Raw genomic sequence first — 16,162 nt, 5'->3', positions numbered from 1 at the left:
TCACATGGTGCCAGATCCAGTGAATAAGGTGGATGAAGACACTGTAATGTTTTTATTTGACAGAAATTGGCATACCAGAAGTGATGTGTGACATGGAGAGTTGTCATGATGGAGGATGAAACCACTTTTCCATTTCATGTTAATGCGTCATTTGTGATCCATAATTTACGGCACACTTTAAATCATACCTTCTCTCAACTGCAGCTCACACCCAATTGACCGCACTGAATAAGTTGAAACTTGTCATACTCTGTTAGTAAGGTTCGATGCACCACTGTCCGTATTGAAGATCCCTGCCTTTTCAGTGGATGGTACTTGGCAGCAGCATTCACTGTTGTTTTTTTATCACGATGGAAAGGCACCGTATTACACATTGCTTCTGGTATGTGGCAATTTCTGTCAAATAAAAACTTTACGGTATGTCCTCATCCCCCTTATTTACTGGATCTGGCACCTTCTGACTTATGGCTCTATCCTAAGTCAAAATGACCATGAAAGGTAAACGTTTTGAATTGATTCAGGACATAGAGGCAGCCACGACAGTGCAACTAAAGACACTCACAAAAGAACTGCTTCAGATAGTGGCCAGACGATGGGATAAATGTTTTCAAAGCAAGAGAGAGTATTTTGAGGGTGATTAACAGCAATGTGTCTTTTATTGTAATAAATTGCTTTTATTTAAACATTCAAAGTTTGTTAGATCATTCCTCGTAATGTCAAACATTTGATTTTATCAGAATTTAAATAACTTTTCCACTTTTTCACATTGCTGTAGATTGAAGGTTTGTGCCACCCCCCCCATTCATGACTTAAATCCTTTATAATATGGTGGCGTTTGGAGGTGAGGTCTTTGGGAGGTGATTAGATCATGAAGATGGAGCCCAAATGAATGGGATTAGTGTCTTTATAAGACTCCAGAGAGCTCACTTGCCCCTTCTGCCATGTTATACGACACAGTGAAAAGATGGCTGTCTATGAAATAAGAAGCAGGCCTCTATGAAACAGTGATCTGCCAGCAACTTGATCTTGGTCTTCCCAGCTTCTAAAACTGGAGAAGTAAATGTTTGTTGTCTACTACTTAGTCTGTGGTATTCTGTTATAGTAGCCAAAATGGACTAAGACTTTTAGTTAATTTTCAAATTTGTGTAAATTTTTCAAGAGATGTGATAAAAATCTTGGTCAGTTGTCCATGTTCATTGGTATATAACCGCCCTGAAGTCAGGGAAAGTTACTTAATTGTCTTTGTGCTTTATTTCCTGCACAATGTCTGGCACATAAAATCTAGTTTATAAACTTTGTTAATTATTTTCTTGCATTCTTGATCTACTGGAGTGAGAATTTTCACTTGATCTGTTGGAGTGATGAATTTTGATAAACTCATTCTAATCTATATCTATATCTATATATCTATATCTATATTTATACATCTATATCTATATATTTGATATTTGCTACATATATTTACCTTATTTATGCTATACGTATCGATTTTTTAATATAAATATGTTTCATTTGAATATTCTTTTGCTTTCTGATTTCTTTTATCATATCACTCTTGCAAAATTCTATTTCCTTCTTATAAGATTTTATAAATTTTAATATCTTGATTTTTTTAAAGTTACTTTTAAAAACTTTTTTAACCCATGTAGAATTTATTTTTATGATAAAAAATACCTTAGCTTATTTCCCCAAAACAGGTAAAATAATCTGCCAACATTATTAATTTCAGTAATGACCTGACAATTTCTATTTAATATGTCTAGTTTCATATATCTAGAACTTTAAATTTGGGGCTGTTTCCGCTCCTCCTCCTCCTGATTGTTGAGGCAAAACTTGACTGAACAATTCTTGTGGCATGAACTGAGATTACTCTCTAGTTTTCAGCTGATTGCTGGGCTTTTAAGGAGGTTCCAAGATGACTTTGCGCACATGAATGGTGCCTTAGCAGGGATGGCTAGAAGATCAGGCTCTACTGTGCCGTTCTCCTTTTCCATGTAGGTAATTGGCTATACAAACAAGGTCTCTCCAGTGAGGCTGTCACATTTGTAAGATTGCAGCTCAGGGTTTCCAGAGGGAGGAGGTGAAAGGTATCAGGAGAGTTAAGATCTCATCCCATCATGACATCAGAATGAAGCCCAGGTTCTCAAGTTCTAAATCCAGGCTGCTTCTGTGCATCAAAGTGAACAACCAACAAAATTAAAAGGAACCCCATGAAATGGGAGAAAATATTTGCAAATCATGTATCTCATTAGGGGTTGATATCTGCAAAATATGAGAAACTTCTATAACTCGATAACAGAAAACCCAAGTAACTCAATTAAAAATAAGCTAAGGGCCTGAATATATATTTTTCCAAAAAAGATGGACAAATAGTCAATAGGAACATGAGATGTTCAACATTGTGAATCACCACAGAAGTGCAAATCAAAGCCACAGTGAGAAACCATCTCATCCCTATTAGGATGGCTGTTACCAAATATAAGAGAAAACAAATGCTGATAAGAATGTAGAGAAAAGGGACTTCAGTATACTGTCGGTGGCAATATAAATGTGTTCAGTATCAAAAATGGTATGCAGGTTCCTCAAAAGTTTCAAATAGAACTACTATATGATGTAGCAATCCCAATTCTGTGTGTATATCCAAGAGAATGAAATCAGTATCTGGAAGACATATCTGCACCTTCCTGCTCATTGCAGCATTTTTCACAATAGCCAAGACATGAAAATAATGTATGTATCCATAGATGGATGAATGCATAAAGGAAGGCTATGGTGCTTCCTTTAGTATAATTCTCTTAAAAATTTTGTAGGCTTTTTTGTTTATTGGTTGGTTTTGAGTTTACTTCATTATAAAGGGCCATATCCACAAATATCATTAGACTCTCCCTTCTCAGGTTTGGGCTGAAAGACTGTGTGCAGTGGCGTACTACCCTTAAGCTTCTTAGAAATATTTTTTGTCTAGTTAATAGAGTCTATGATACACATATCCATTCTTTCTGAAGTCTTAAGAAACGTCTTATAGATAGAACTATGAAATGATTTTTTTTATGTCATTTCTTTGAGAGTTTTTCACTGTTGGGAGAGGCTAGGCATGAGGACCAGTTTTATATTTGAAATCAGCAATTCTTGGCTCCTTTAAATGTTTCCAATTTTGCTTGAAAATTAACATTTACTCTTTAAACTCATCTCTCCTTATTCACACTTTAACATACCGTACACTGCTAAAAGACACAGCCGTCCTTATCAATAGTGTACTTGGAAATCTTAGCTGACTCCACTGTTCATTTAGGTACATTTTCTGTTTTCTACATTAGTATCAGTGATGGTATTGCCAAACTTTTCCAGCACTAGGTAACATGAATCACTTTTTCTTCAGCCTCCAAGAGTACTTCCTCGTATCTTTTAAGCCTTTAATTACAGAAGATTTGAAGTCAAGCTCTGTTAATGTCCTGGAACCAAAGCTAATATCACATCCTTTAAATTTTTGTTACAGAAACACCACACTTTGAGGTTCCAGTTTTTGCTCTGGTTAGCTTTTGCTACATGGCATAATCCTCCAAATTTTTTTGACTTTAAACCACACCATTTTATTTTATCTGAAAATTTTTTGGGCCAGGAATGGAGGCAGAGGTTGGATATTTCTTCTGATTCATGTGGTATGGGCTGAAGTCACTCTGTATTCATCTGATAACCGAGTAGTCTATAGGATCCAGGACAGCTTAATTCATATCTATTGTATCTTGGAAGTAACGACTGGAAGGGAGTGCCAGGGTTCCAATCCCCATCCAGTTATTCACAGGACTGTAAGTTCTCTCCAGCAGTATAGACAGTCTTTTTACATGGTGCTCAGGGATCCCAGTGGTAGAAAGCAGGAATTGTGAGGCCAGTTAAGGACTATGTCCCAAACTAGTATGTCACTTTCACCATCTTCTATTGGTCAGAGCAGTCACATGGCCTGCCCAGATCTGAGGTGGTAGAGAAATAGATGACAGCATTTCATGGGGACGTGGCAAAGTCACATTGCAGAACAGCATGTAGAATGAAGAATTGTATTCGCTATTGGAAAATACCATTGTTCACATCTCCAAAAGGCCATGCTCTGAGTTTTATTCTACTTGAGTTGAATCTGTAGATCATTTTTGGGTAAATAACATATTAACAATCTCAAATTTCTTTTTCCTGATCATGATATATCCATTTATTTGTTTTATTAAAAATTTAATTCTGAAAAGGTTTGTGGTTTTTGATGTATGGATCCTGCTCATCTTTTTACAAGGACACTTTTGATACCATTAAGTATTTATATTTTCAGATACTGTTGTAAAAGGTGCTGAATTTTTTTTCAATTATTATTGATTGTAATATATAGAAATATAATTGATTTTTTTCTTTTTTTTTTAGACCTTGAAATTCACAAACTTGCTAAATTCACTACAATCTTATCTACAAAAAAGAATAATTCATTTCTTGGGAGATACAGGAGTATTTAACTTTTCAATTTCTTTGAGTCATTTCAGGAGATTGTGTTTTTTTCTGTATTTAACCCATTTTATGTAAGTTATCCAATTCATTGGGATAACATTTTTTTTCATGGCAATTATTATTATTATTTTTTTCCTATTCAAGGCCTGTATGCTCTCCCTCTCTATTTTTTTTAATTTTTTCTATTATTTTTTTATTTTTTATTTTTTTAATTAGTGTTATTTTAAAATATGAAGAATCTATGTGATGTTTATTTACTTTTATTTCTGAGATTAGTAATTTGGATTTTCTCTCTATTCTTTGTCCCACTCTTTCTAGAATTTTATCAGTTTTATTATAAAGGTACTAACTTCTGGTTGTTTTGATTTTTTCTATTTTAGGTTTCTATTTTATTGATTTTTATCTTTATTATGTCTTCCCATAACATATTTCTATATAAGCTATTTCCATTTCATTAAGGAGATTTGTTATGCTAGTCTGTCCTTTTGAGATAGACCTTCTGACATCACCAGTGGCATAAAGGACTCTTGTGATACCATTAAATTGTGTTCCCATGAAGATCCAATGACTTCCATTAGTAGTCTTTCAAATGAGCTGTGTCTGGCTACTATATCAAGGAATTATGGAATCCCAATCCCAGTATTCATTAGAATGGTGGGATTAGGCTACAGCTGAAGTCTCCAGGCTGCAAATGTTCATACAATAGACACTTCTGAGAATGTCCGAACACTAGGATTATGAGGCTTCTGTGGCATTGCATGAGTAACTTCTCTCTAGAGTCACTGTCATTTCTTTCTTGTTACTGGGATGGGAAAGGGACAGTAATGATTTTGTAGGGTTTGTGGAATGTCTGTAAAAGTCATGGACCATGTTATTCCCAGAAACTTGCCTGAATGGTGTAGGCTTTGTATTTTGGCTATATTGATTAGTCATATTTACCATAGCTCTCATATCTTCCGAAGATTTTTCCTTTAAGGAAGAAACTACTATGATGTTATGAATGTAATAAATTTACTTATTTTGAGTGCATTCATGTCTAAATTTCATTTGAAAAATTATGGCAATAGATGTAATTTATAATTCCTGTGGATTATTGCATATTTTGAGGCAACATCTATATCAGTGATTAATTTCAGTGTATCATTTCATTGGAGCATATAAATTAAGCTTCTGAGTTATTGTAAACATCGTCTGATCTGGCAAATTCTTTTACTTCATTCAGATAAGCAGAAAGCGTTAGTAAGCAGTTCCTTGCATTCAGCTGAAAGGGGTATAGAGAATTAAACTGATGCATATATTAGTTTTCCAGTTCTGTGTCATAATTTAGTCTGCAGTAACCATGATCATATCTGATAGTTGTAGATGAAGGATAACTTCTCCATCTTTTGCCACTGTCCTTTAAGAGAAGAACGGTACTTACATGTACCCTTTAAATCTTAGAAGTAATCAATGTAGCATTTGGAATTGCTGGATTTCATCCATTTCTTAGTTGAGTGGAAAATGACCAACTTTTCGTGGAGCTCAGCCTATAATTAAAATCTTCAGCTGGTTCAGATAGGTACTTAATGCCTCTTTATCTAAGGCCCTTATGAGTCAGAAAATGGAATACTAAATTAAATATATGTAGAGATGAAGATGCTTAATGGAGCTCATAGTAAGCCATGTTAAGGAAATTATAGTCGAACCCCTCGGAGATTAGATGTAGGGGCAGGCTCTTGTTGGAAAAAATTCTATTCCTGTAGGAATAGTTACCCACTAGCTACTGGACTGAAAATAAAGAAGTGAATTAATTGACTGAAAATCATATGGTTCTAGCTGACATAGATTCTGGCCTTCAGAACAATATAACTGTGATGACTTGTCTTTCTAAGAATTGAAACATCAACTTCCTAACTTCGCCTGCCCCAAGACATCTGAGCCTCAGGGCCTCTTGTGCAGAGACTCTAACAGCTTGAGTAAGTACCTACTTTGCTAGGAATACAATTGAATAATGGAACGTGAGAAAGGTTCTCCCTTCATGTAGCTTAAATATTTGCCTTGTCCAAACATTTCCTAATATGAAGCTCATAAATTTGTATTCACATTATTTTTCTTTTCAAATGAAAGGTTTTTCATATTTTTGGCTGTCTGCTCCACTCTCATAGACACAGACAACAGTTTAGAGGTTAACAGAGGGTAAGGAGGGTGAGGAGTGGGAGATGAGGGTGAAGGGGATCAAATATATGGTGATGGAAGGAGAACTGACTCTGGGTGGTGAACACACAATGGGATTTATAGATGATGTAATACAGAATTGTACACCTGAAATCTATATAATTTGACTAACCATTGTCACCCCAATAAATTAAAAAACAAACAAACATATGGTTATTAGTGGAAGCTGTGTCTTCTTGCATCACATTTGCGAGCAATCATACCTAAGGAATTCCTCTCTGCCAGAGTTGAGATGATCATACTTGGTAAAATATAGAAAAGAATTGCAACCTCATTGCTTCAAAATTTTTAATCTCTTTATACAAAAAATAATAGTCTTTTGCTTTCAGAACTGAGGGGAAACTCAGGTGGTGCTTTCAAGATTAGGCATTTAGACTACTAATCTCTACTAAGTGTAGAGATTTTATCTTCAGTGCAAAATGCTGAAGTGTCTGAGTCAACATGTCAGTCACAAGGACATGACCCAGTGCTACGTCATCCTGGGCATCTGCATTTGCTTCTGTGGCCTCTCTGCATACATTCTGTGCATCTGTGACACTTCTCAAGTTTTCTCTCTTTTTCATTAGAATGTTGGTGTTTCATAACACAGACCAGGAGATCTTTGAGAGCAGACATATGTCTCTGCATCCTTCTTTGTAGAACCCATTCCAGCCCGTTTGTGGTGACATTGCAGAGTTCTTATTCAAGGACACTTGCTGAATCCTTCATTCAAAAGACCGTTCGTATTTAAAGATTTTAAAGTACCAAAACTGTAAGTACAGTGGATTGTTTTCTGGTATGTTGTTAATATTATACAATGAAATGTATAAAGTGTTGTCAATTTGATTATTGACACATATAATATGTTTACAAGTAAACTGTGGTGTTGATCAAATGACAAAAAAAAAAGCTCTGGATGTGGAAACTCTACATGAGGGGCTTAGTAAATGGTTATTGAATTAGTATGGGAATCAATGAAGGTTTGGACAGTAGAGCAAATGAAGGATCAATGGATGAATGAAGAAATAAAAGGTTCTGAGAAATACGGTGTTTTTCATAAAAGGAAGAAGTGAATTTTATCTGGTCGTGATAATACTGCAACTCCATCTTATTTAATAATGTCTCTATTAATTCTCCAGGATGTTTAGATGATATTGTTGCAAGAGCAAGCCAGGAGACCAAGGCAACCATGTTTGCGAGAGAGAAAACAGTTTAAGAAAACTGGATTCTCTCTCTTTGGTTCACATAGACTCATATAGAAAAAACTTATTTCCTTGCCTTATTTTATCTATCATGGTACTGCCTGTTAACACACCCTTATTCTTCAGCCTGGAGGCTGACAAAGCAGGCTCGTTAAAGTTCTTGCAATATAGCCGCCCTGGTTTCTATTCCATGACATTCATCACTGATGGGCAGACTAGGATCTTCACATTTCCTGGCCCTCTGGATATCTTGGTGTCTCCGAGGGGCTACTCAGGTTATTCTCACCAGTCTTTCTTCAGAAGGGACTGAAGGAATATTTTCTGGAACTCATAGAGGAGAAATATGTTTTACTCCTTGAGTATTTACTGTTATATATTAAAGGATAACTCTAGGGGAACAATCTAGAGACATAAGAAGGGGATGGAGAGCAGTGGACACGTAGAGATCATTTTTCTTTTTTTCTTATGGAAGAGGGATGGTGCTGAGCAATAAAGTGGAAATAAATAGGTTCGAAGGGAAGAGTATCAGTGAATAACACTTGTCAGTAAATATATTTCTTTATCTCAGAATATGTTTAACATTCATGTTAAAACTGTAATCATATGCAACAAACATTGTCTCTATCTGCCTAATGCCAAAATTAATAATACTTGTGTGTGTGTGTATATGTGTTTGTGTGTATTAAATAGTCACTTTGGTAAAGAAGGAAGAAAAAAATTTGTGCTGGGTGGTTAAAAGCCATGCAAATAGATGATAGACAATCATGTTCTCATGGTTTTTAATAATTCATTGTTTTGAGTGGCATAATAGAAACAACATAATTTTAATAGTCATGGTCAAATGTCATACATTTTCAATGATGTTAACCTACACTTTTAAAACAATTTCAATAATAATTAAAATAGCTGAGATTGCCAGATATCTACTTTGTATCAACTTTGGGCCAGTTACTAAGCTAGTAGTCCCTTCACTCTCACAGCCACTCTTTGAGCCAATTATCTTTGTTTTGCAGTAAATAGTCAAGAGTTTTAGAGGTTCAACACATTTTGTAGAATCACCTTTGCTCTTTATTTCGATGTAAGTCAGGGGTCACAGCCCAGCCTACTGACTTCCATCGCACAGCTTCTTTACCATTTCCAAGCATTAGTTATTTCACTTGTTAAATAAGGATAATAATAGTATCTGACTCGACGATATAAAGATTAAGTATGTCTGGCACTTGTAAGCACTCAAGCAAATGTTGGCTGTGTTAGTTGTGGCATCTAGACTTGAAATCTTCTCAGTAAATGACAACACTGTCTTCAGGTGATGTAGTCCAAAACCTTTGAAGCAAGTTTTACTCTTTTCACATTCACATCAAGTCCGTCAGAAAATTCAGCTGAATCTACCTTCATAACACATTTGTAATATTTTAAAATTATGATCACCATGAACGGTAGATCAATTTTAAAAACAAAGTATTATAAAGAGAAAATTAAAAGCCAAATACCCACCTACATGTTTAATTTATCCAATACCAAAATACACAAACTCTACATTTAGCTCATTTATTATTAAATATCCAAATTCATAAGTGGTCAACTTTTTTCTTCTTGTCCATGGCATTTTTGTCTTTATGTAGACTTAAGGAGGGAGTTAAACATTAAAGATAAACATTATAAAAGTTCTCTTCTGAGTGCAGTTATGTGAAATAATTGGGTTCTTGGCCAGATCTGCTAATGATGGAGAAATCCCCGTGAGGTCTAATTAGCCACAGCTAAGAAACTTTACCGTGTTTGCCTGCAAATAGGATATGCGGTAGCACTTATAAGGCTCAAGACAAAGGACTTAGCCAAAGAGGCCACTTACAAGTCAACAAAGACACTTATTGTAGCTGAGCTAGTTGGCATTTTACAACTTTTGTGGTGTATGAACAGCTGCCTGGGGCCCTGGCCATGGAGCTATGTCAGACAAGTTCATAGGTGAGATTCCCCCCCCTCCAAAAAAATCATATAATTACAGAATCTTGGGTTTAAATGGATCTTACAAATCATTTAATCACCCCTCAACCCACCAATCTGAAATTAAATATCTTCTTCAATATGTCAAGCATCAGGAAAGATATAACCAAGTGTAATACTACCAACTGAGAACTAAACATATTTTGGGGTCTTTTTTTTTTATTGATATGTATTTAAATTAGTTAGAGTCACATTATATATTCAACTTTGCATCCAAATTTTCCCCACTTAATATTACAACATAAGAACTTTTGTATATTGCAAAATTTTTTATAAATATCTCTGTTAAAACTATACATTATTCAAGGAGATGCACTGTATTTTACTTATCCATTTCTCTAATTTTGGACATTCCACGCAATTTCTAATTTTCCACAGCCCTTTATAATTGTGTTGAGCATACTTGTACATAGTGAGTTTTGTCTTTTTAAAATATTTTCCTTTATGGTTTATTCCTAGACAGAATATTGTGAAGTCACAGGAAAAAGACAAAGTAATTTCTATTCATAGTTATTTCTGAATCACTTTTATTGATTCTATCTTAATCTTACTGTGTGCACTGTATCTTTTCTATCTGTTAGGCGAGTCCACCTCAGAGTAAGGGTGGGGCTGCTTCTCTTTGTTTTCACATATGTGTATGGTTTTCATTTTGGGTAATTTATCCATTTACCTTTAAAAGGAAAAGAAATGATTTTTGCAGAATATATTTTGTTAGATTTCCTTTTTTTTCTTTTCTTTCTTTCGGGAAATTTATGTCCCCCAATGTCCTCATTCTATTAACCAGGAATTAACCAATCTATCTTGTAACCAGGAACGATGGCTGATGGATGGTACGGGAGGATTGGAGGGTGGGAGAAGGAGGCATGAGAATGCCTATAGCAGAACCTTAAGGGAGGAGGGAGGATCATTCATATCAGGGTGGATGAGCTGCTGCTGTTTGGTTATAAAATGTTGAGGGATGGATTACTGAAGGCATTTAACACGTACACTTTTCATGACTTCATATGGACCAACATACATTAATTTACATAGTAAATGTGCAATAAATATTGAATAACTAAATGTGTAATAAGTATTTATAGGAAATAATAGATTTTATATGTGTTTGTGAGTGTACCTATGTATAGATGTATAGTACTTTATCTTATCTATAGACTGTTTCTTTCCATTCTGTGCATTACATTTCTATTTTTAAAACTTTGAAAACAGGGCTTCCTTTCCTTGATAAATCCTCATGTATTGAACACCTATCCAACAATTGTTTTTTTTAATATCCCAGGCTACTGAAGCTGTAAATTTACATCATGTCACTGTGTTAAAATTGTATTTGGAACAGAATTTTGAAGAATAAAAAATATTAATTAACACTGTAATTATCCTGAAAGTAAAGTACCTCAGTAACATACTCTTTCCTAGAGGCAATTAATATTTTTATACTTACCCTATAAAATGTGTCAGAAACTATTAACAGGAATGCAGCTTCCTCTCAAAAGTTTATTTATGTTTCTCATAAAGTAGAGAGCAATGCTAACCAGCATGAGGATGAGAGCACTTGAATTCCTAGGCGTAAGGGCTGGGAAAGCATGCATAGTCTTACACGTGGAGATGAAGGAAGTATGGCAATTCACCAACCACTTATTCATCACTCAATAGGTGCCAGACACTGCAGGCGTGATGCCAGGGACTGTACAGGCACAGTGAGAAACACACACGATCATATATGTGTTATGGTAGGTACCAGGGAGGGTGTGTCTCCAACCACTTATGCATTTCTCTAAACTGCCTGCTTATCATACATATTTATCGACCACATCTTTCTTTCTGCAGTTAGAGCTATGAGTTCACATGTAAATTCTTCTAGAAGAGGAAATAACTTACTGTATACAGCACTTTACAGCTTACGAAATACATGTGAGAGTTGCAATTTGTAAGCTCACGGACACAGAGGAGAGCTTGTCAGCATGGGGAGCTGAACTGACTTAGCATCGTCATGGAGAGTTGGAACCAGAAAGAGAATCCCGATCTCAGTAAATTATACATGAAATGTTGTCCTATAGATGTTTTCTAGGTAACAGATACTAGGTATTCTGAAGAGTTGGAAAGCGTTATGGAGGAAGTGAGAAAGAATTGAAACAATTACTGGGGTGAGGGGTGCCAAGGACATGCTCCCCAGTTACAGAGACTATCCTGTGTCTGAACTATGAAGTTCAGACTAAAATCCTTTCATGATTCACAGGTATCATTCTTTATCTCTTTGTAGGTAATTTTGGCCCAGGAAGGTGTTATTAATACTTCCTGAATGGATCGCCTCACGCCTCCCAACAATGTGACTGAATTTATTCTCTTGGGACTCACACAGAATCCACACTTGCGGAAAGTTCTCTTCATTGTCTTTTTGTTCATTTTCCTATTTACCGTGCTGGCCAATCTGCTCATTGTCATTACCATCTCCTTCAGCCCCACACTTTTGGCTCCCATGTACTTCTTTCTCACATACTTGTCTTTCATAGATGCCTCTTACACTTCTGTCACCACCCCCAAAATGATCATCGACCTGCTGTACCAGCGGAGAACCATTTCCTGGGGCAGCTGCCTAACTCAGCTCTTTGTGGAGCACTTCCTGGGAGGGTCAGAGATCCTCCTCCTCATTGTCATGGCCTATGATCGCTATGTGGCCATCTGCAAGCCCCTGCACTACATGACCATCATGCGACAGGGGCTCTGCCACCTCCTGGTGATGGTAGCCTGGATTGGGGGGCTACTGCATGCCACAGTACAGATTCTTTTCATAGTCCACTTGCCCTTCTGTGGTCCCAATGTCATTGACCACTTCATGTGTGATCTCTTCCCACTGCTGAAACTTGCCTGCAGGGACACTTATAGGCTCGGAATGGTAGTGGCAGCCAACAGTGGGGCCATGTGTTTGCTCATTTTTTCCATGCTGCTCATCTCCTACGTAGTCATCCTGAGCTCCCTGAAGTCCCACAGTATCGAAGGACGGCGCAAAGCCCTCTCTACATGTGGCTCCCACTTTACTGTAGTTGTACTCTTTTTTGTGCCTTGCATATTCACCTACATGCGTCCTGTGGTCACCTACCCTGTGGACAAGTTGGTGACTGTGTTCTTTGCAATCCTCACTCCCATGTTTAATCCAGTCATTTATACAGTGAGGAACACAGAGGTGAAAAATGCCATGAGGAGTTTGTTGAAGAGGAGAGTAACAGGCTGTTCATAATGCCAAAAACAATGATATACATACATCCATATAGATATACGTAATATAGTCAGGATACACAATGGAAAGAACAACCATAAATCCATAGTTTGATGATTCTAGAGTATGTTTTTCTCCAGTGTCTCACTGATCCTTTACTAAACTCCTCATACATATGTTACCCGGCTGAAATTGGCTTTTTCATAGGACTTTGGTCTCAGAACTTCTTTTATTTTTCCTTGTCTTGTGGTAGAGCAATAAAGAGAATAAAATTCTTAGATATATGGGGTAGGGACAGCTGGGGAGTGGGAAAATCACTGCTGAGTTTTTTTGGGGGGCATTATAATCTACCTAAAGCAAAAAGAGCGACTCCCACCCCACGAAAGGAAAAAATAATAATTCATAACCTATCTCAAATTTTTTTGGCACAAAAATAATAAGCCAGAAAATGTGAAATTACTTTTAACTTGTTCTTATTTTCTTAATTGTCTATGGCTCACAGTTTTTCTTGAATATAAAGGAAGTTTTTTTTTTTCTCCATACAAAGACTTGAGGAACCATTTGAAATGACAAGGGTAAACATTCTTTTACTTGATCTCAACAAAAAGGCCTGTCGTTAGATTCCAAAGCTGTTGCTCTGTACCTATGATTTATCTGTAGGTTATGTATCTATGTACTGAATTGGTAGTTCCAATACTACTATCCTTATTTTACAGAGAAGCAAATTGAAGACAAGGGATTTTTTTCTAATTTACTTGCTTCAGTTCACACATCTAAGAGTTTCAGCTAAAAAATTGGAATCCAGGTCTTCCAAATAACCCTTTCTCAAACTCACTGGTTATCTGGAGGTATTTCTTCCATAATTTGACCATACAATAATGGCAGAATGTGGTACACCTGTTCTGTGGGGTGACTGTGTGTTATAGTTGATGCATGGCTATTTTAAATCCATAAGAAATAGAACCTTTCTCACGAAGTCTAGGCCTGGAAAAGGATATAATCAACACAGTCTATTAAAATGGTCAAGTTTGTGATTGCTACTGAGAAACAGTTCAACAGAATCTAAACTATGTAAATGGTATGTGGTTAGGAGATAACAGTAAGCTGGGGGTAAGGGTAGGAAAAGTATTGAGTAAATGTTTCTACTTTAAGACAAAATAAGAGTTTGAAGAAGGAAGCTAAGGCCAATGATTATGCCTCAGGGGCTATCCCAAGTACTCTGTGGAGTGGTGAGATTAATGAGAATTATAAATTGTCAACAACAAAGCTGGAAGGCATAAGAACTGAAGGAAGAAATGTAAGGCAGACTGACATTCTCAGTGGATGGAGTCTTGCTGGTGTGTGGATAATTTAAAGAATGTTAAGATGTCCCTTTGCACTCATCATTAAGAACTTCTCTGCCATCTGATTATTTTTGATACTTAAAACAACATATAAGGAAACAAGTATGTTTACTCCAAAAAATTAGTAAGAAAAAATAATGGTTGGATCTACTGTATAAGGATACGTTGGTCTAATTTCAATGAAAATATTAGACATTAGGTGAAGGGAGTGAGCTAACTATTGTTGAAGGCCAACTATGAGGCATCCATTTTGATATGTTATTTACATACTTTCATTGTAGAAACAAGTTTTATTAGATAGGCCTTTATTCCTTCCATTTTATACAAATAAAAAATGAGACTTAATGAAGCTAAGCAATAATATTAAGTCTTTTAGACTCTGAGTCATCTATTCTTCCCACTTCAAAATACTCCTTGCTAGTATGTTGTGAAAATATCGAAACACAGAAGTGACCATTGGGCACATTGAAAAGGTTGTCCTTGAGGCTTTCATCCCTTGTTTGAGGGGCCACGTTCTTCCTTTCAGCTCTCCCTTGAACTCTGCTTCCCAGGTCACTTTCAGTCTCTTGATTCCTCTTACGTTGGGGAAAAGCCATTGGATGATCTCATTTCCACAGATGTATTTCCCTTCATGGGCATCATGAAAAGTGGGATGTAATGGGCTCAAAAAATGAAATTCAAATGGTTGAACTTGAAAGAAGGTGACACATGAGTGAGAGGGATGTTTGGGGGAAAAATAAGCAATTTGATCATTGAGGAGAATGATACCCTGGGCATGAGGGCAGAACCTTGAAGAGCTAAATGTTGTCCTTTAACTTTTTGTTGCTGTTGTTGGGAGCATTAGGGAAGAGTGTGTTTTTCCAGGGCCCATCAGTTCCAAGTTGTCTTTCAGTCTAGTTGTGGAGGGCGCAGCTCACTGGCCCATGTGGGAATCAAACTGGCGACCCTGTTGTTCAGAGCCTGCGCTCCAACCAACTGAGCCACCCGACTGCCTCTAAATGTTGTTTTTGTAGAGCTTTTCCTACTGTTATTCCCTAGTCTTAATACTTATTAACACTGTAATGTTAATATTGTGTTAATATTTATTACTTACAAAATGACTCTGTAGTTAATTAAGCTTAGGAAATTTTGACTTATTCCATTTATCCAAAATACTGTTTATTGCCCATTGTGTGTCAGAGAGTTCTGGGAGCTGGGTATACAATATTGAATAATACAAAGAAGAGTTGTGTTTGTGTGGAGCTTAAATTCCACACAATGGGGAATAAATGGATAATAAACAAGTGAACAAATAAATGAATAATTTTGTTAGTATTGCGTATGATGAAAAATTTTTATTGAAGAGTGTGATGTAGGAGAGATGAATTGGATATAGATTTGTGTAGTTGTTTGAAGCACAGCTAAAATTTTAGGTCTAAGTTTAAATAACCGCATTATGTCCCTTCCCTTTTAAAAAAAACTAGGTTACTGTAACATGCATCTTAAATGGGGACACTATCTCCCCCAAGTAGGTAAAATGGTTTCTTGGAGGATGAGAATACCTTACTGTTTTTATATATAAAGCACAGATATACATAAAGTGCATAAATAAGTAGTATATCTGTGGTATTAATATTTTCGAGGGGTGTAATTAAGGGACCAGAATGTCTTGAAAGGCACTTTCAGATGGCAGTGATGATAAAACATGGAGGAACTCTGTTCTAACCCGTGTCTAAATGGTGAGAGCA

General features: G+C 36.2%; 1 protein-coding gene across 1 annotated transcript in view; it reads left to right on the top strand.

Annotated features, from left to right (window-relative positions):
- Window positions 1-12,177: 12,177 nt before the first annotated feature.
- The window catches only part of LOC308503367 (uncharacterized protein), a gene marked incomplete at both ends in the record, with an annotated part of 30,276 nt that continues 26,291 nt past the window's right edge, over window positions 12,178-16,162 (top strand). The window contains one exon of the mRNA XM_081062689.1: window positions 12,178-13,095. Coding sequence (XP_080918815.1) covers window positions 12,178-13,095 — 918 coding nt within the window. The remainder of the gene's footprint in view (window positions 13,096-16,162) is intronic.

The sequence above is a fragment of the Rhinolophus hipposideros genome, assembly GCF_964194185.1.
Source record: "Rhinolophus hipposideros genome assembly, chromosome: 10".
Taxonomy (NCBI): Eukaryota; Metazoa; Chordata; class Mammalia; order Chiroptera; family Rhinolophidae; genus Rhinolophus; species Rhinolophus hipposideros.
Note: the sequence above shows the minus strand (reverse complement) of the source record. Positions and strands in the feature narration are given on the sequence as shown.